Here is a 22,219-nt window from a genome sequence, read left to right on the forward strand (position 1 = left end):
ACCACTTCCCACCACATACGTTGACCACCTGTCGACTACCACCATTAATTATCACTCTATCCACCTCCGATCACTAATCTAATCATCAATTACCACCATTGATTATCACTCTATCCACCTCTGATCACTAATCTAACCATCAATTACCACCATAAATTACCAATAATCTTATTTCGAATACCTTAAACCACAACTAGCTACCTCCCATACCACCACTGATCACCACTATCACATGTGTATGTTCTGATAATCACTATTTTTAATCATAGTATATATTTTGTAATATTTTAATTACTTTGAAAATCTAAAGGTATGAATTATTTGGATTTAGATATTTCAAAACTATAATTTTAGTTTTTGAAAATTTTAAAACTCAAAATAAAAATTGATTTTAGTTTAAAAAATTTAAAAAGAAAATAGAAGGAGCTAACATCTCTCTTCTCTTCCAAATCTTCTAAGTATTAGAAAACAAAAATTACATATTAAGAAGCATACATTAAATAATATATAACTTAAATATATAATTATAAAATAAACAATTATTTTTAAAAAAATCGATTTTGTAAAATTGCATTATACTGTAACATAATTTTAAGATAGTGTTACATCTAAATAACTATTTGAACATATTTTTAGGTGTCTAATAACACCCTATTTTTATACGGTGTAGTTTTGTTTTGTTTTAATTTTTTTTATTGTGTTTCCTTTTATCACATAAAATAAAAAATGATATATGTGTATACGGTCTTGGAATACAGTATCAATAATAGGTGTTCAGATAACACTACTCATATCATAAAGAGAGTTCTTAGTAGTTGAAAAAAATATGTAATATATTTTATTTTTTGAGAAAATAACTATAATTAGTCACATAGAAGCAGTTAGAAAAAAAAAATTGTAATTATGAGTGGCTTTCCATGCAATAATGATAATTGTAGTACGCATTAGGTGAAACTTATATCATCTTTTGGTCTTTAAATGAATGTCTTTGGAATCAATTATCACACCCACCCCTTAACTATTTTTTAACTTCATCTTCCTTACCATAATTAAAACTCTCCAAATACAGTGCCAAAATCCCAAAAGCTAAAAGCTAACAAAAGAAAGAACAATAAAATAAAAGCGTAGGTACAAAACATTACATAAGCAACAATAAGCTTTAACCATTTATCACTCCACACTCACAGCTTTTTCTCACCGCGCTTATTTCCTCATCTTCCTTACGTAAATTCTCCTTTAAGCAACAAAAAAAAATATCCAAAACTTTCTATTCTCACTTTTCATTTCATAACATAACATAACATAACATAACCACTTCCTCATTTTTTTTCCTTGTACTCTGTTTCAAACATAAACATGGTACTCTCTCTTCTCTTCCTAGTCACAATCTTAACCATGACAACCTCAGGAATTTCCGACACTAACTCCTTCATCTTCGGTGGTTGTTCTCGTCTCAAATTCTCACCTGGTTCCAACTACGAAACAAGCGTAAACTCGATCCTCTCCTCACTAGTTAACTCGGCAACGTTCACAACCTACAACAATTTCACTGTTCCGGGAGCCACCGCGTCGGAAACCGTCTCCGGACTTTTTCAGTGCCGCGGGGATATTACCAATGATCAGTGTTCAACCTGCGTGGAGCGTGCGGTGAGTCAGCTCGGAACACTCTGTTTCGAAACCTACGGTGGCGCGTTGCAGCTCGAAGGTTGTTTCGTGAAGTACGATAATGTTAAGTTTGTTGGGGTAGAGGACAAGACGGAAGTGGTCAAGAAATGTGGACCGTTGATTGGGTTGACTTCTGATGCAAGGGATAATGTGCTGGCTTATTTAGAGTCGTCCGATGGGGTTTATAAAACTTTTAGAACTACTTCTTATGGGGATTTTCAGGGTGTGGCGCAGTGCACGGGGGATTTGAGTTCCAGCGAGTGTCAGGATTGTGTTTCCGATGCGATCCAACGGTTGAAAAGTGAGTGTGGAGGTTCTACTTGGGGTGATATGTATTTGGCTAAATGCTATGTGCGGTATTCGGAAGGTGGAGTTCACTCGCGGGGCCATAACGGTAAGTATTTTGTTATACATATCTGATAATGAGATCGATTAATTCAAAAAGATCAATCTGTATGTTAATAAAATTTTAACGTACAAAGATATTTGATTATTGGAGTCTTAATTTGAATTTGTGCTTGTTGAATTGATATCAAATATTTAGATTTTAATGTTTATTTTAGTTATTTATTTATTATTATTGAGTGAGAATTGTCTTTGCTTTGTTTTGAATTTTGGTTACAAGCTCATGATCTTCCCATGTGGAGAGGTATGGAGGTGATGTGGAAAATTAGAATTGGTCTAGAAGCTTAATTAGGGGTAAACCTAAATTAATTAGTTATATCTTTCTTCTTTTTACTCATTTTTGTGTTTAATAAATATTTTCTGTTTTTCACTTGTTGAGTGTCTCCATCAATATTTGGATGCAGCTATTTGTTTCCTAGTTGGTATTATCTTTGTGCAGTTAATAGGAAATTTCCCAAACATATAGCTTTTGTAACTATATGAGTAGCATTACAAATGAACAATCATCTCTATAAGCTATGATGTGTTGCTTTTTCATTATTCATATCTATAATCTAATTTTGTTATTGAATTTGAACAACATAGATGATGAAAATCACAATGATGATGAGATTGAGAAGACACTAGCCATACTAATTGGACTCATTGCTGGTGTTGCATTAATAATAGTTTTTCTTTCCTTCTTGTCCAAAGTTTGTGAAAAGCAAAGAGGTATGTATGATTTTGTTGCACATTTTTCTTTCCTTAATTTTGAACATTTACTAATCACTAATATTATCTTTTTGAACTATGTTTTGTAGGTGGTAAATGAAGAGTGTGTTATTATGTGGATAGTAATAGTATTGAACTTTTGTCTTTGTCTATTTTATTTGTATTCAATCTTTTTTATGTTTCCACCATAATTCCCTTTGCCATTGAAGGTGTATAACTATATATAGAAAAATCTTGTGGAAAAATAGTTTTCTTATCCATTACAATAAGGTCAAAATCACTTGGAAAATACGGTGAGACAGAAGCTATACATATCAGTTTCTCAAAATTACAGTGAAAACGACCTTAAACATGTGACAGTGGTGATATATCGTACTCGTACGATCGAACATAGGTTCAGATTCCACACGCTTTTTGTTTACTTGTTAAGTGTCCATCAATGTGTACAAATAGGTGATCATATAAGTGGAAAATGCATCATGCTATGTTATATAGCCTTTAATGAATGTTAATTAGAGGTTTTTCTTATATATTAGAACATGATGAGTAACTTTACTTTTCATTCAAAAAAGTTAAATTAAGACAAGTTTGATCACATTTATGTCAAATCTATGTTCCTACTAAGTTATCATTTGTGACGTGTGATTTAGTTATTGGTCTTTTCCCTTACCATGTTTCTATTTGGACCATTATGATTATACCTAATTTTATGTACTCATTAAGGTGTCAACTTATGAATCAAAATATACACTTTGATGGAAAGAACTATACTCTAGATGATTAATATATACCAACTCATGTTTGACCAAGCATTAAAGTCTTTTCCTCTAATTTTTGTGTGAATATTAATAACACCAAATTATAGCATGCAATGATTAAGTGAGTATGGTTATGAGTCTATACAAGAAGAAAAGGATGAAAATGTGATTAGTTAAAGAGAAAAGATGAATAAGATGTTGGTATAAAGTATCAATAATTATAGGACCATGTCATTTATTTTAGTCATGAAATCCCTTGAGAATCTTCTTTGTTTCCATCTTTATGTCATCAATTGCTTTTTTGAGCCACTTTTAGTATATGGACTCTGTTTTTTAACCAACTCTATCCAATCTTTGGCACTATTTAATATCACTACTTTATCATCTCTTTTACTAACCTCATTATGAAATTCTAAACTCTTTGTCTCACTTTTCTTAAACAGATTATATTATACAACATACTATAAAGTTAAACCATAACGTGATAATTATAAATTCAAGTTGGTTCATAATTCATTGTATGTTATTGCATTAACAAATTCATATATTTGAAAATAGATATGATGAGATTAAGGAAAGAGCTATATAAAAGTTTTTTAAAAAGTGTATGCAGGGCCATAATGAAACAAGTAGATTGAAATAGATATGATGAGATTATGGAATTATTCAATAAATTGGTTTTAGTTTTATTTAATGTTGGGTTCAAAACTTAACTAAATTAATCAAAACCAGCTTCAATTGTCTGGGTCACTTTTACATCGTTCAAAGTCGACCACTCGAGAACTAAATTAAACTATAATATTTATTATTAACTTTTTCATTTCACACTATTTTAGTTGTATTATTATTTTTTTAAAATTTTATTTTTTTGTTAATGTATGATTCTTGTGTTTATCGTAATGCACAATAATAAGCTTGTTCCTAGTAGATTAGTACTGATACGAAGGATCTGGATTTTCACCTATAGACGACGAATAAGTAAATCCTCATCGAGATAACACATTAGAATGAAGTACTACATTCATCGCAGCGGTTGAAATCAATCTAAAAGTCTTATGTATTATATGTTGCATTCATCGGAAGAAATTTTAATCGTCACTCATATATAAATGTGATCACACACTCGATCAAGGTAGGTTCATTTGTCAATAGAATTATTGGTAATAATTAGTTAATTATTAGAAATATTTTTGTTGAGATTGTATATTTATTTGTAATAGTTATTTACTTTATATATATATATATATATATATATATATATATATATATATATATATATATATATATATATATATATATATATATATATATATATATATATATATATATATATATATATATATATGAATGACAATTTAGCTAATTTAGTGGGTTGAAATTCAACCTAAGAGCTTGTAACTACACTATTTATATCAGAGATCAGAATGGAAAAGAGATACAATTTATTGAACAAATCCTTCTGAGTTAACATGGCATCAGCCTAGGTTAAAATCCAAGAACCTAGTCTGTTTTTTTTTTCCCGGTCTTGTTTCACTTTTATTCTTGTTCTCGTTTTTTCTCTTTTGTTTCTCGTTCTTGTTCAATTCCTATTTCCATAGCTCCATGTCTACCGAAAAGCATGAAGGCCTCTTGGTTCGCCTTAATGGCAAAAACTACTCAGCTTGGGCATTCCATTTCGAGATTTTCGTCACAGGAAAAGATTTATGGGGTCATGTCGATGGCAGCACTCCAGCCCCTGACAAAGACAAAGATCAAGTTGCACATGACAAATGGGTAGTCAAAGATGCCTAAGTCATGTCCTGGGTCCTAGCTTTTGTTGATCGTAACATTGTCCTGAATCTTCGACCTTACAAAACAGCAGCCACAATGTGGAATTATTTGAAGAAAGTCTACAATCAGAACAACGTCGCTCGAAGATTCCAGCTTGAACACGACATAGCTCTCTTTAAATATGATAGTCTCTCCATTTTTGATTTTTACTCTCAATTCATGAATCTGTGGGCTGAATACACTAATATAGTTTATGCAGACTTGACTCCTGAAGGTTTAAGTTTTGTACAATCTGTTCATGAAACTACTAAACGAGATGAATTTCTTATGAAATTGAGATCTGAATTTGAAGGCATTCAGTCCAATCTCATGTATATAAACCATGTACCATCATTGGATGTGTGTTTCAATGATCTGTTATGTGAATAATAATGTCTCCTTACGCAGTCCAATATTGAAGATAAAAAATTATCTACTGTTCCAGTGGCATATGTAGCAAGAGCAAAATCAAGAAGTCATGACACGAGTGATGTTCAAAGTTTCTGTTGCAAGCAATTGGGACATTATGCTTCAAACTGCCCAATTTTTTTGTTGTAACTATTGCAAATAAGATGGACATATTCTTAAGGAATGCCCAATAAGGCCACTAAAGAGAAATGTCACAGCTTTTACAACCTCGGTTGATTCATCTGTTCCTAACAATTCAGCCAATCCAACACCAGTTCAACAAAATGCTTATACTACTACTTCAACAATGACCCCTGGAATGGTTCAACAAATGATCGTTTCAGCATTCTCTGCTCTAGGATTCTCAAGTAAATCCTCTTCCTCTTGGTACTTTGATTCGAGGGCTTCCAACCACATGACTAGCAATGCCCAATTTCTTACTAATATCAAAAAATATTTTGGAAATCTCAATATACATACTGCTAACGGAAATCAATTGCCTATCACAACCACTGGTGATATTTCTTCATCTCTAACAAAATGTTTTTGTCTCTCATGGTCTCACTACTAATCTCATTTCAGTTGGTCAATTAGTCAAGAATGATTGTCAAGTACAATTCTCACAATCTAGTTATCTTGTGCAGGACAAACAATCAGGGAAGATAATCTCGAAGGGGCCTAAAGTTTGACGTCTTTTCCCAATTCAGTTCTCACTACCTCCAAGTCTTTCTCTACCTTTAGTTTCATGTAACTCTGCTATTGTTGATTACCAAGTATGGCATAAGCATCTTAGACATCCAAACGCAAATGTACTTCATGACTTGCTAAAATCTAGTTTTCTTGGAAATAAACACATTCCTTCTCTTAATTCTGTTCATTTTGATTGTATTCCTTGTAAGCTTGGTACAAGTAAAATTTTGCCTTTTCCAACACATCAGTTTAATGTAACCCAACTTTTTGATATCATCCACAGTGATGTTTGGAGCATGGCACCAGTTATATCTCATGCTAATTGCAAATATTTTGTAACTTTTATTGATGATTATAGTCGTTTCACGTGGGTCTATTTTTTGCGATCAAAAGATGAAGTCTTTTCCATTTTCAAATTTTTTCATGCTTATGTTCGTACCCAATTTTCTTCAAAAATAAAAATATTACGCTCTAGCAATTGAGGGGAATACATGTCACATTCATTTCAGGAATATTTGTAATCCAATGGCATTATATCTCAAAGGCCATGCCCCTCAACTCCACAAAAAAATGGAGTAGTGGAAAGAAAAAATCGTCATTTGCTCGATGTTGTCCGCACCCTTTTGTTGGAGTCTCATGTGCCTTCACGATTTTTGTGTAAAGCCCTTTCCACTGCTGTCCATCTCATAAACAGAATGCCATCTCCATCAATAGGTAATGAATCCCCTTTCATTCGGTTATATGGTCACCCACCAAATTACTCCACTTTTCGTATCTTCGATTGTGTGTGTTATGTTCATCTTACACCACAAGAACGCACCAAGCTCACTACACAATCAGTTGAATATGCTTTTCTCGGATATTCTCCTTATCAAAAGGGCTTTCTATGTTATGATCCTAACCTTCGTAGGATTCGTGTATCTAGAAATGTCATTTTCCTAGAAAATATATATTCTTATGCATCACATCATGACCTCGTCTCTTCTCCAGTTTCTGTTTTGCCATTGTTTTCTAACTCTCATTCAGGTCAACAATCTTCTAAACCTCTTTTGACCTACAAAAGATGTACTATCACTCAAAATCAACCAACGGATGGGCCCCCTCAAGATATTTCCTTGGTTGTTGGTCCAGTAGAAGAAGAATCAAAACCAGCTCCTCTACAACACAGCTCACGCGATAAAAATCCCCCAGAAAGGTATATCAATTGCATGACATCATCATTATCTTATATTCATATTCCTTCTTCTTATAAACAGGCCATGAAGAATGATTGTTGGCAAAAAGTTGTTGAAACATAACTTCTTACCTTGGAAGAAAATCAAACTTGGGATATAGTGTCATGTCCCTCATCGGTTAAACCTTTAGGCAGCAAGTTTGTGTTCTCCATAAAGTTGCGTTCGGATGGATCCATGGATCGATACAAGGCTCATTCAGTTGTTCTTGGAAATAAGTAAGAAATGGACTTGACTATGAGGAGACGTTTACTCTGGTTGCCAAGATGACAATCGTACGCACTATTCTTGCTATTGCTATGTCACAAGCTTGGCCACTACATCAAATGGATGTTAAAAACGCATTCCTCTGCGGTGATCTTCAGGAGGAAGTTTACAACAAACTTCCTAATGGTATGCCTACACCTTCACCTAATACTATTTGCAAACTAAAACGCTTTTTATATGGATTGAAACAGGCACCAAGAGTTTAGTTTGAAAAGTTTTGATCGACACTACTTGGTTTTGAATTCAATCAAAGTCAGTATGATCCATCTCTTTTCCTACAAAAGACTCCTAAAGGCATAATGGTGCTTCTTGTTTATGTGGATGACATTGTCGTGACAGGTTCTGATCAAGATGATATTTCTAGAATCAAACACTTGTTGCATTCAACTTTTCAAATGAAAGAGTTAGGCTATCTCACTTGTTTCTTGGGTTTGGAGGTGCATTATCATCATGAGGGTGTTTTTCTAAATCAACAAAAGTATATTCAAGACTTGGTTCAGCTAGCTGGACTCACAAATGCAACCCCTGTAGACACTCCCATGGAACTTAATGTTAAATATATAAGAGATGAAGATTACCTTCTTGATGATCCCACTCAATATCGCAAACTGGTAGGAAGTTTTATCTGTGTAACTATCACTCACCCAGATATTTCTTTCGTTGTACACACAATTAGTAAGTTCATGCAAGCTCCACGACATTTCCATCTTTCAGCGGTACAATGAATCATTAGATACCTCCTTGGCACCCTAAAGTGTGGTTTATTTTTTCCTGTTGATTCATCAATCAAACCCAAGCATATAGTGATGTTGATTGGGCTGGATGTCCATACACAAGAAAATTTACTACTGGCTGGTGTATGTTCCTAGGGAATGCTCTTATTTCATGGAAATGTAAGAAACAAGATTCAGTCTCAAAGTCGTCCACTGAAGCAGAATATCGCGCAAGTTTGTCGCTTCTTCTAAAATTATATGGTTGCGTGATCTTCTTACTGAGCTTAGATTCTCTCAACAACAACCAACTCCACTGCATGCTGACAATACCAGTGCCATTCAGATTGCAGCAAATCCAGTTTACCATGAACAAACGAAACACATTAAAGTTGATTGTCACTCTATTCGGGAAGCCTATGATAGAAGAGTCATCAATCTACCACATGTCTCAATATCTGTTCAAATAGGTGACATTTTCACTAAAACCTTGACACGTCAGCGACACAATTTTCTACTTGGCATATTAATGCTTATAGATTTACCAGCATCAATTTGAGGGGGGTGCCAGCAGAATTATTGACAATAATTAGCTAATTATTAAAAATAACTCTGTTGAGATTGTATATTTATTTGTAATAGTTATTCTCTTAATTAACATAATTATATATATATATATATATATATATATATATATATATATATATATTATATATATATATATATATATATATATATATATATATATATATATATATATATATATATATATATATATATATATATATATATATATATATATATGACAGTTAAGCTAATTTAGTGGATTGAAATTCAACCTAACAGCTTGTAACTACACTATTTATACCAGAGATCATAATGGAAAAGAGATACAATTTTTTGAACAAATCTTTCTGAATCAACATCATTCACTCTTACAACTTTCAGTTCTCTGACTTTAATCAGAGTCTTTATTGAGGGTCTGGAATAAAAAATAATTTAAAAAATCCAATTGACAGTCACGTCAGCAATAAAAAATAAAAATAAAAATCATATAAAAACATCTTTATTGAAAGAATTTCGATTTGATAAGAGGGAATAAAAAGAATCTTATAGAAATGGAAACAAAATTCACATATATTTAACCCTAATTTATATAATAGAAGATTTTACTAAATTAAATCTCATAATTTTTACTCAATTTTCCACATTAAAAGTTCAGTGTTTTTCCTATTTAATTTATTATTATTGTTGTTGTGCTATAGAGTGGTTTTATTGTCTATCCGTTTAAATTACACATGTTTAAAAAAAATCCGTTTTAAAGAGATCAATTATTTGATTATTTTCCCATAATGCATACACCAAATGAGAGGTTCTGGCAAATGAAATGATAAACATATATCGAATGAAAAGATTTTTTTTATTCTTTTGTATCAGATATATTAAATAAAATAGTACATCTACAAGTAACTATCTACAAGGAACTAAATTAGGTACTGCAAAAGAACACTATATTGATTAAACAAGCTTGAACAGACATAATAGATAGATGTTATGGGTTTTAATTATATTTTTATTTTTATTTTTATTTTTATTTTGAATTTTTTCCTTTTTCTCTTGAATGAGTCAGGTCTAACCTCTCATTTTTATAATTAAATTTTATTTTATAATATAGACTGAATCATTAAAAAAATTAATTAATTTAAAATAATTTTAAAATATAATTTTTGTTTTTAATATTTAAAATAATGAATTTTATTAATTTGTGTTATAATTGGAGGAGCTTTCTTTTTTCTTCACTGTTAAGTAAATAGTAATAAAATAAAGAAAATAATTTAAATAATTTAAATTGGTGAATGAATGAAGAACTAGTTTTGGTTTTGGGTTGTTACACCTTTTGAAAAGTAATTTTAAATTAAAAGGCATGTAAAGCAATAGGGGCTCACAGTCACACTTGGTTCTTAGTTTTGCAATATGGCACTATTAGAAAAAGTGAGATTCTGTATTATCTTCTTTAAGATGTGGCATACATATGCATAAACAACAACGTAGCAGGAAGCTTTAGATTACCGCGTGAAGTTTATAGGAGATGATGGGGTTTGAAATAGAAAGTTTTTTTTTTCAAAAGTTGATTTAGAAAATCTGAGCCATCATTTATTCGACATCAGCATATATAAAATCTCTTGTGTAAAGATTAACTATTCAAAGATCGAATTTTTTAATCAAATAATTCAAAGAAAATTAAAATAATTCACATTTTAGATTAATTCTCAAACTACTTCATTTTTAAGAAAAAAAGGTCAACGCATAGTGTCAGATGAAGCATACCCTTAAATTAAAGAGGAAGCGTCAATTGAATTGGCTACAGTACATGGTGATGTCAATCCAATTGACGCGTGTGTGTAAAGAATGAGAGGAGGCGTCAATTGATTTGTCTCATCTGTGTATTGTGTAATTTTTTTTTTGTATAAATAGAGGTGTTGTGTGATTCATTTTTTCACATCTCTTTTCATTATATTGCAAACATGGTTCATCTTCGTCGCCGCTATGGAAAAATGATTTATTCGAGAGACAAGTCTCCGATGGAGATGCTCTTCTAGAACATCTGTCGTTTCGAGCAACTACAGAGATAGTTAGTTCGTTGGTTAGACGGAAACATACCTGAAGGCGAAAAATTAGATGTATTGAGAGACATGATGTCGTACGTGGATGAGTGCGAGTTAAAAATGATAAGGATGCTAGGAAAGTGATGTTTGGACCAAATAATATCTGTTTGATTATTGTAATCAATTAGAAATGTTGTTTTTAAATGTTATGGTTAAGTATTTTTTATCTGTTTTGATATTTGTTGTTTGTGTTGTTTATTCAGACATGTTCAGTTTTTAAGTGTGTTTAAGTTAGAGTGGTGTTTGTTCTTAACATTGTTGTAACAAAAAGTTATTAATATATCAAAATTAAAGGTTACAAAAATTGAAAGGAGATACTAAATTATGATGCAGAGGTTGCTCCGAGATCGAGACATTTTTTCTTATTGTGTCCAGGTTGACGACATATACTACATAATCTTATCATTTTATTAGTTGTATCCATTTATGTTCTAATACGTGCTGTTTGGCCGTCTTTTTTTCTTTCTTCGTATCTCATCGATGTGTCAAACTATGTCCCCTTGATATGGTGGTCAATATTCCTCCATTGCTAGCACTGAGAAGCTTTCGTTATAGACATTCATGACGGTAATGGCCTTGTAAGCATCAGATAGATGGTTGTAAGCGCCCTATGTGCACATGTCACAATGGCATGGGAATAAGGTATACAGAAGGCCTGAAACTTGTCACAGTTGCACCAACTTCTTTTTAGTCTGACATCATATGATAAATTTGGCTTCTACTCATTGTGGTCCATTGTTTCCTATATACCGAAATTTTGCCTATGACTGTCAAATATTGTAATTGTGTGTGTGCTAGCTTTAATAGTGTCCTCTTTCATCACTTTCATACAGCATTCACTAAATAATTGACCTAACATTAACACTGCATTCCATCTTTCTCCTCTGGTTACGAAGGTCGATGTCAATCTAAAATAGGTTGTTCTCACCAATGCGGTTATTGATAGATTTCTAATGCCTTTGAAGACGTCGTTCATGCATTCCACCAGGTTTGTTGTCATGTGGCCCAATCGACATCATCTGTCAAATTCCCTTGTCCACTGCTCTAATGGTATGTTATCCACCCACGTTCCTGTATCTGCATTTGATAATCTAATTTTGTCATGGTAATGTTGAAATGATAGTTGAGTTAGAGCATACCCTGCATTCACCACTTTTTTGTGAAGGTTCTTGTCTTTGATTGCACGCATAAAGTTTTGTGCAATGTGTATAATGAAATTGACATGGGTAGAATGAGGATTATGTCATCTGTTATCATGTTTATTGTAAGCACTCTCAATAGCAGCATGTATATCTGAAATCAAATGGAGATTGGTTTGTGGAGCGACATGTGTTTTAAGATGACTAAGGAAGAAACCCCAACCACCAGCGGCTTCACCTTCAACCAGAGCAAAGGCAATGGGAAAGACATTATTGTTGTCGTCTTGTGCAACAACCATAAGCAAAGTGCCCATGTATTTTCCGTATAACCATGTTCCATCAATTTGAATAATAGGTTTGCAGAATGCAAAATCTTTGATGCATGGTTGAAACGCCCAAAAGAGTCGGTGCAAAATTATATTTCCACCAACACAAGTTCCGTCTGGCGTAAATAGTGGCAATGTCTCCATAATTGCAACAGTCTCGGTGCGTATGTCTTAAGTGCCCATAAAAACCGTGACAATTCTTTGTATGAATCCTCACAGTTGAACATTTGTCCTTGCAATCCACGCTTTCTTGTAAGAGGGAGTATAATTATATAGTGTGACGATATTAGATATTACTATAGTCCCCTTCACTAATGGGTCTTTGTTAACAAGCGGCAAAATGTCTTGACATATTAATTCAGTGCTTAATTTTCGGTGATCATGTACAATATTAGTGGCAATTCAACTGTGAGATGGGTCTATAGAAGTTATATCCCAAGAATCACTTCTCTTCCTATGAGATGCAGCCAGCCAAAACTTGTAAAGAATGTTACAACATTCAATGACATACCTTCTCGAATCAGTGCGTTTCACGATGAAATCAGCAGAGTTATCCATATGAAATTTTTGATAGCTCACACACATTCTTCTTTAGTGCGGAACTTGTCTCCCACTTTTAACTCACCCTCTGATCGTGGATACGGGTTATAAAAAACATTGTTGGATGTATCATCGTCATACAATTTCATGTTTGTCATATGTTAAGGTGGACAATATACATGACTTGGAGGTAATGGTGCTCGATGATCTTCATCTTCAATGTTGTTGTTCAACATATGATCGACCTGTGTCTCGCTTTCTTCTTCTTCATCGTTAGCGACGTTGAATTTTACTTATGCTTATGCCTCGACTTCATCTGACTCTTCTGATTCAAATTCATCAGATTCAGCTTGATTAGTTATCTGAGATTGTTGAGATGGTATAATTTGTTATAACTCAATAGAGTTGAAACCAGAATGTGTGTGACTAACAAACATATATTCAACATCTTGATCCTCTCGCACCTTTAGCGGGTAAATTTTACATTGATTATTTTCGAAATAAATTGGATTATGGTACGTGATTTGTGACGCAGGACATGATCCTAGATAGGTTTCTATTCATTTTTTCAAATGCAAGAAATTTGAATTACTCTTGATTATAAATCGGATAGTTTCAGTGTTTCGAAAACTAAACCTGTATACATCACACTCATATGTCTCACCGTTGCAGTGAGCATTAATAATATATTTGGGTGCAGATAACATAGTATGATAATGAAGTTGTGTAGGTTTGACAATGAAGTTGTGCTAGTTTGAGTAAGCGTATGAATTTATGTTGCTGGAAGTAAGAGCATTAATAGAAGAACATGACATGACCATGCATGCAAGACCCAGCATCAGTCCAATTGGCGCTTGCTTTTGAAATTTGTACATATATGCTAGTCCATTTGGCGCCTTCTGTGCATGCCCTCGAGATTCTTCGTTGCATGCATTAGCCATGCATCCCTGCTCATGCAGCCTAATGGAAAGACTAAGCATGGGAGACCTGCCACGAGACAGTCATGCAGCTAGATACTTAGGAAGGCGCCAATTGAGATGGCGCTAGCATTTAAATTGACATGTGCTCGCCAATTGGACTGGCGCTAGGATGTATTTCTTGCATGGGAACTAGTGCATGCTTTTCATTATAAATAGACATCAACGACAAACACTTCTTCATTAACAACAAACATTTCTTCATCTGCAACGGACACTTTTTCATCTGCAACACTACGGCAAAATGTTTCTACTCAGTATGGGTGAATCGCATAGAGGAACAGTCGCTAACATAGTGGCTTATGTAAAAACGTATTTTTATAACAATTTTTTTTATGAGAAAACTTATTTTGTTGTTTATTTTTTAGGATGTTTATGGGTTTCGAACTCGTGTCCATGAATTTGCTGCCATCGACGAGTTGATTCAACCTTATGTCGAACTCGCCGATTTTGGACATGTTAGCAAAATCATGTCTTGGTCAGTTGATACTAAATTTATTCTAGCTTTATGTGAAAGATGGCGTCTCGAGACACACACATTATGGTTTCCAACCGGTGAATATACTGTGACGTTAGAAGATGTGTACATGTTATTGGGGCTACCTATCGAGGGTAAGACGGTAAATGGGAAAAACAACTATGTGAATTCAATTTGCATGGAACTCTTGGGTGATGACTTGTTAGATGATAACCCGAAAGGTCAAGGTATACTCCTTTCACGCCTTAAGGCATATTACAACAGCTTACAGTTAGATGAAAATTCTATTGAAGACGCTCGAATAATAAAAATTAGGGGTTATATTATACTTTTAAGTGGTTTATTTTTATTTTCCGAAGGTAGTGATTCTAGTATACATGCTATGTATTTACCTTTATTAAGACGTGTAGATAAAATAAGAAGTTATAGTTGGGGTCCGCTTGTTTTACTTATATTTATAGCTCTTTGTGTAAAAATGCACACTAAGATACATCTACATTTTCTGGATGCGCTGTTTTGCTTCAAGCATGGGATTGGTCCAGACTACCGTCTCTAGCGTCCGTCAACCACAATCCATTCACATTCTCGTACGCATAAAAGTAAGTTCTTAACAATAGACTATATTTACTTACTTTACCAATTATTATCTCTAAATAATATATTTACTTTTTTGGTGCAGATGGTCGACATGTGGTATGAGTTACAACAGATGTCCTAGACATTGTATTACTCAGTATTGCGATGTCTTGGATCACCTTTGACCAGCATATGTATTGCCATTAACCTAATTAATTCGTAATAATTTATTTTTTCATATCACCCATTTTATAATCTAATATATTTTCACATTTCAGTTCATTTGGCGTCCATATCTAAACTTGGATCATGACAATGAAATCAACAAACAAGATGCATCCGTTTGAGTTGCAGGCACATCGATCATAAGATTCACCACCGTGGAGATGCATCATAGTGACTGTGATAAATTGCAGTTCGGTATGCTTTAACACATCCCAGATCCCCCGATAAACCTCGGAGAATGGCATCTACGAAAAAGTTAACGACCAATGGAACTTTAACCCTTGGCAAAGCTTCGCTAGATCTGAGTGTCGAAAATGGAAGTACCGACAAGACCATGTCTTAACTGACGTTGTGATGCCAGCCGAAGAAAAGCCAACTCATAATTATATGGCTTGGTACATATCGGTTGGATTTGAGTTTCTCGTTGAAGATATGTACCTATACGAGCCATGCCAGGTAACTTACATACAAGAAGGTTCAACATCTACCCCACGACAACATTGCTAGACCGGTTACTCACAACCCCCTTACCCATCAAAATTTTCGGCCCACAAACAGACAAACCTACGACTTTAACATGTCAGACACCCAACCACAATACCAAGAGTATACCCCGTACTACCACTAACAAGAAGATCATCATCAAGACACCCAGCATCGCTATGCACCCAACACATCACCCTATCATAGCCGCCTTAGCCAAAACACTCAGCGATCATTTAACACCAACCGCCCCTCCTCATACTATAGTCAAGAAGCCCAAACATCACAAAACCAAAACATGCAACAATCATATGGCTACCAAACACCACAATAATCATTTCAACCTTTCCTTGACACATCATTCACACCAATGTCGCCCTTCAATCGTCCAGATCGCCCTCCAATAATTCTAACATAGCCCAACTACTCTAACATGGGTCACGAACTCAACTATGGCAGTAGCGCTTCATTGCATACATAGGACTACGCGAATTTGTCTGAATATCTTAGAAAATCTCCTATAGGTGGTGGTGATGTTTCTGGACTCTCAAATCCTCAATCACCTGGGATGAATCATCAACTTGGATTAGGATCACACGTTCGGATAGTTAGAGGATGTGGTTAATGATAGAGTGGATCAAAATACAATGACCCTTTTTTCGTTCCTATAGCAAATTTTTAAAAATTTAATTAATTTTATATTATAAAGATGAGTATGAGAAAGTAGTTTGTTAAAGCAATAACAAAATATTATTTACATTTTTAAAGAAACAAAATATAAATTTAAATAAGGATAATTTATAAATAAAGTTATTTAGTTTATACATGTAATATATTATACTTCCTATTATATTATATGCACTAATATTGTGTTAGCCGAGTGGATGCATTAATTTAAAAAATTACTATCTGATCCATATCTAAAATACATAGTTTTAGTTTTACTATGGATATATAATAAGAGAAATAATCAACGCACTCTTACACTACATTGTATCTTATTATTCATCAATAAAGTAAATAATAAAATATTATAATAATTAATATATTTTTAAAAAATATATAAAAATATATTTTTAATTTTTAATTTTTAATTTTATAGATTAAAGGATATCGATATAAAATTTTATGATTAATCAACTTTATAATATCATTAGCCAATATTTTATATTTCATAATCAATTTCTTTTATTACTAAAAAATGTTTTTAATATCTGAATGTTTATTAACCAATTTTATATTTTATTAATCAATATTTTTTTATTAATCAACTTTATTTTACTACTAAAATTTATTTTTAATATATGAAATATTTATTAACCAACTTCATAACTTCATTAATCGATTTTTACTTTTTATTAACCAACTTAGTTTTATTACTAAAAAATATTTTTAATACGTGGGCGTTTATTAAGGTTTTTTTACCGAGATAACCCACATTTTCGAAAAAATTCCCAAAATACCTCATTTTTCAGGAAAATTCCCAAAATACCCCACTTTTAGGAGGAGGCGCCAATTGAATTGGCGACCCCTCTTAAAAATTGCAAGGAGGCGCCAATTGGATTGGCTAGGGCACCTGCCCTAGCCAATCCAATTGGCGCCTATGTGTAATTTTTAAGAGGGGGCGCCAATCCAATTGGCGACTCCCTTAAAAAATCCTCAAATGAAAACATCTCCAACATGAAAGTTGTAGATCTTTTCAATACAATGAATTTGGATATAAATTTTGCATCATTTGGATTTTTTATGAGAAAGTTATGGGCAGTTGAAGTTGGACTTCTGAGTTTTTCAACTATAATCTGACCTATAATGTCTTGCATTATTTCATGTGTTTCTTTTAGAGTTATGAAATTTTGTCCAACATAACAAATGAAGTAGACATTTTAAATTTTCCAATGCACTTGGTCCCACCTCAAAATAATTAAAAATGAGTGAGTTAGGTCCCTGCGAAGTTGACCCAAAATTAGGGTTTCTGTCAAAATGACCTATAATGTCTTGCATTATTTCATGTGTTTCTTTTAGAGTTATGAAATTTTGTCCAACATAACAACTGAAGTAGACATCTTAAATTTTCCAATGCACTTGGTCCCACCTCAAAATAATTAAAAATGAGTGAGTTAGGTCCCTGCGAAGTTGACCCAAAATTAGGGTTTCTGTCAAAATGACCTATAATGTTTTGAAATGAATGATGAGCTTCCAAGTTTCAAATGGATTTTTGATGAACATGAAAGTTGTTCATATGGCGACTGTTGTTAAAACTTGAATGGAGGCGCCAATTGGATTGGCTAGGGCAGGTGCCTTAGCCAATCCAATTGGCGCCTTTGTGTAGGTTTTAAAATGAGGCGCCAACTCAATTGGCGAGTCCCTCATAAAATGCCTTTTTTGTCTTATAAATAAATGCGTTGTGTCATACCCCAAAATTTGCCCATTAATCTTTCAAGACACTCTTAAGGCACCCCAACTTATTTTTCAAGGCATTGACCCTAAAAGAACAAAGGCCCAGCTCACAGGTGGCTAAACCGAGGAAATGACTCCAACTGGCATGCTCGCTAGGCGAGCAAATCCTTCGCCTAGCGAACCCCTCGCTATACCGCTCGCCTAGCGAAGCTTGCGGATATCAGAAAATTCTGGGCTTCATTCTGAGCCCATTAGGTCACAAAAAGAGCATTATAAATAGCAGAGCTTCATTCAGGAAAAGGGGGAACGAAAACGAAAACGAAGACGGGAGATAGAGAGAAGGCACAACAAACCCTGGAGGCTAACCCAGAGAATTCAGAGCAACCCTAAAGGAAACCCTGAAGGAAACTCATCTGCATCGAAGTTACCTCCGCCCAACTCAATCCGACTTGCCAATTCAAGGTTGCAATTCGATTGCAAACAGGTTTGCATTACTATTACCGCTTTATGTTCTTAATTTGCATGTGATATTATAATTGAATTCATAAACATATTTGAGGTTTTGCATGTGAATTTAAGTGTGCCTGAATATCGTGAATGCTGAACCATGTAATTTCTGTATTGGATGCCATAAGGCGTGCAGCATGCTGGGATCGTACTGTTCTGAAATTAAAAACCCACAGCCGCTCGCTAGCACATCGCTAAGCGAGCATGTAGCGAGTATTCGCTAAGCCTTCGCTAGGCGAGGCAGAGGCGAACGTGACAGTCGCTAATATTTTGGTTGTTCTGTTCTACGCTTATCTGATCTGTTCTATGTTAATCATGTGTTATTTTGCCTGACATTCCTACTGCTGTGTTTTCCTTTGCGGTGTAATCCTCGATTGCACCCCCATTTGGTATTCTGACCTGTTTGCTGAATATTGTAAGGACTCACATACTCCCGAAGAGGGTAGCTTGCTAGGTATCCCACTTTATTTGTGGGATACCCTTGTGGAGATTCATCCTAATTACTTAATTGATTTTAATGTGGAGATTCATCCTAATTACTTAATTGATTTTAATGTGGAGATTCATCCTAATTACTTAATTGATTACAACTACCTAATTGATTGTAAAATATTGCCTTTGATTTTGTGATCTTGGACCTCTCTTTGTTGCCCTACGGTATTACGGTATTACGGTCATGTCCCGCGAATGTGGGGATACACTTAGCCAAGACCCTTCGGTTAAATCATCATGTCCCTATAAAATAAATCATAGTCCCTCGGATGTTGCCTACGAATATATGATTTTGTCCCTCGATGTCCCGTCGTTGTAGCCTACGGTTAATGATGATCGTCCCTTCGAATGCTAAGGTATCCTTACAAATGTTGCCTTCAATGACCGATCGATGACCCTACGATCCCCCTTTATATCCAAAGGATAAAACTACTTACTTCTCAATAGTAAGGACAGTTTTACCCTCGTAAGGATAGGAAATATCCATAAAGACCTTGGGTCGGTATAATTCTTAATTGCTGGCCCACAACCTAAATCATTTTTCACACCTTGCAAATACTAGAAAATCACCACTTGGTATACATTCGTACTAGAATCATTGCCAAGTTATATTTTTCTAAACCGCTTTCAAAATTAAACGAGATAAATACTTTGTATACATTCGTACAAGAATCATTACAAAGTTAAACTCTCATTTCAAAACATTTTTTAAGCAATTCACAAACACTTTTCAGACAAACATAAGTGATCCAGCAATTAAGAGCCCATGGATAACCATGGATACAAAGGGTGCCAACACCTTCCCTTTGTATAATGTACCTCCCGAACCCAAAATCTAATCAAGGTCTTTCCTGTTCTTTTCCGCCTTTCCTTATTGGATAAAAGAAAAGTCGGTGGCGACTCTTGCTAACCGCGACATTTGCTTTCCGAAGCAAAAACACAAAAGTCCAGTTCACCGTATGACAAGAATGGTATGTACGCCATTCGTGGTCTGGAGGTGAAAGATTATTGAACACGTTGTGTGACCTATTGTTCCACAACTCATATAATCATTTCGCTATCATGTTTGGTGTTCGTCGCCGATACGGTAAGGTGATTTATGCGAGAGACAAACCTCAATTGGTGATGCTGTTTTGGAACATCACCACGTTAGATCAACTTAAGAGGGAGCTGGTTCGATGGTTAGACGGGAAAATACCAGAAGGGGAAAAAATCAGAAGTATTGAGAGACTTGACAGTATCTTTGGTTGGGTGCGAATGAAGGCTGATAAGGATGCTAGGGAAATGATGTTCGGTCGAGACGACATTAATTTGATTGTTGTAATCAGTTAGAATTATTTATGTTTTCAGATGTTTTGTACTGATGTTGGTTATGAAACTCGTTGTAACAAGAACTTAATGATATATAATGATTGATTGTTATAGAAATACAATGTTACAAAAAGCTTAAGATCTAGATAAAATGTTACAAAAAGCTTAAGATCTAAATAAAATGTTACAAAAATCTTAAGATCTAGATGATGCTCCTTGATTGGGACAGTTGTTTTTGTTGTATCCTGGTTGACGACAGATACTGAAGGTGAGAAAAACAAGAAAGGGGGGGTTTGAATTGTTTGAAAAAATAAGCGCTTTTCAAAATGAAAATCACACAAGGATTTTATACTGGTTCGCTTATAACACAAAGCTACTCCAGTCCACCCGGCCAAGGTGATTTCGCCTTCAACAAGGACTTAATCCACTAATCTTGAAAGATTACAAACAACGCCTAAGAGAAAAATCTCTTAGTCCTCTCAAGTTTACAGACTACACTAAGTCACTTGAGGAAATCAACAAACAATAAATGAAAGATTTATGTAATCTAGAGTGCTTCTAAGAAAGCAAATATTACAGTGTTAAGAACAAAAGTTTTTCACGTTATAAGCAAAAGCTTCGTGAATATCTTAGAGAGAAAGAATGTTTTCTTGTGTTGATGTTTCAGTATATTTTTCCTTGTATGTGTAGTGTTTGAAATGTTGATTTGCAATCCTTTATATAGATCAGTGAGGTAGTAGTTGAAACTGGTGGATATTGAGATGAAGTTACGCCATCACATAATTAGCTAATGCAGGATGACTTTTTCTTCTTGAAATGACTACTTACCACAAGTAGTATTTTCTTTATTGAAATTGGAGATTAACGTCTCTTTCTCAATTAGGAAATCCATTTGAAAATCTTTACTTGTCTTCAACGTTACTCTTTCATGATTAGCAAATCCATAATCAGAGTATTTGTGTTTCTGGAGAACCTTGGAATCTTGCTTCTGATGTTGATCTAAATAGATTCTTCAGATAGCGTTGTTCAGAGTCAGAGGTTCTAGGACTTACTTCTTGTTCAGATGCTTCTGATACTTGTTGTTTAGTTCAGAGTTAGACTTTCTTGAGCTTGTTTCTACTTCAGAGCTTCTGATCATTTGATAATATGCTTCTGATCTGATACTCTATCTGATGACATCATCAGATTTCTTACCTCTTTCTTTAGAACCCTGCACACTTAGAAACTTTTCGTTAGGGTGCCATTTTTGGTTTCATCCTTTGTTATCATCAAAATCAAGGAATCTGTTGTAGAACAATTTTTGTTCTTACAATCTCCCCCTTTTTGATGATGACAAAACAACTTAAATTAGCAGATGAAACATGAATAAAATTAGATCAGATAGACAGAAGCTCCCCCTGAGATAATGCTAGGGAGTTCAGAAGTTCTTACCAGAGTTTCTTAAGTA

General features: G+C 34.0%; 1 protein-coding gene across 1 annotated transcript; it reads left to right on the top strand.

Annotated features, from left to right (window-relative positions):
- The first annotated feature begins 1,005 nt into the window (after positions 1-1,005).
- Positions 1,006-3,309, top strand: LOC127100439 (plasmodesmata-located protein 6). The gene is made up of 3 exons (XM_051037643.1): positions 1,006-2,059; positions 2,656-2,781; positions 2,871-3,309. Exons 1-3 carry the CDS (start codon positions 1,357-1,359, stop codon positions 2,879-2,881), a joined length of 840 nt encoding a protein of 279 aa, XP_050893600.1. The 5' UTR covers positions 1,006-1,356; the 3' UTR covers positions 2,882-3,309.
- The last annotated feature ends 18,910 nt before the right edge of the window (positions 3,310-22,219 follow it).

This window comes from Lathyrus oleraceus, chromosome 7 (assembly GCF_024323335.1).
Source record: "Lathyrus oleraceus cultivar Zhongwan6 chromosome 7, CAAS_Psat_ZW6_1.0, whole genome shotgun sequence".
Taxonomy (NCBI): domain Eukaryota; kingdom Viridiplantae; phylum Streptophyta; class Magnoliopsida; order Fabales; family Fabaceae; genus Lathyrus; species Lathyrus oleraceus.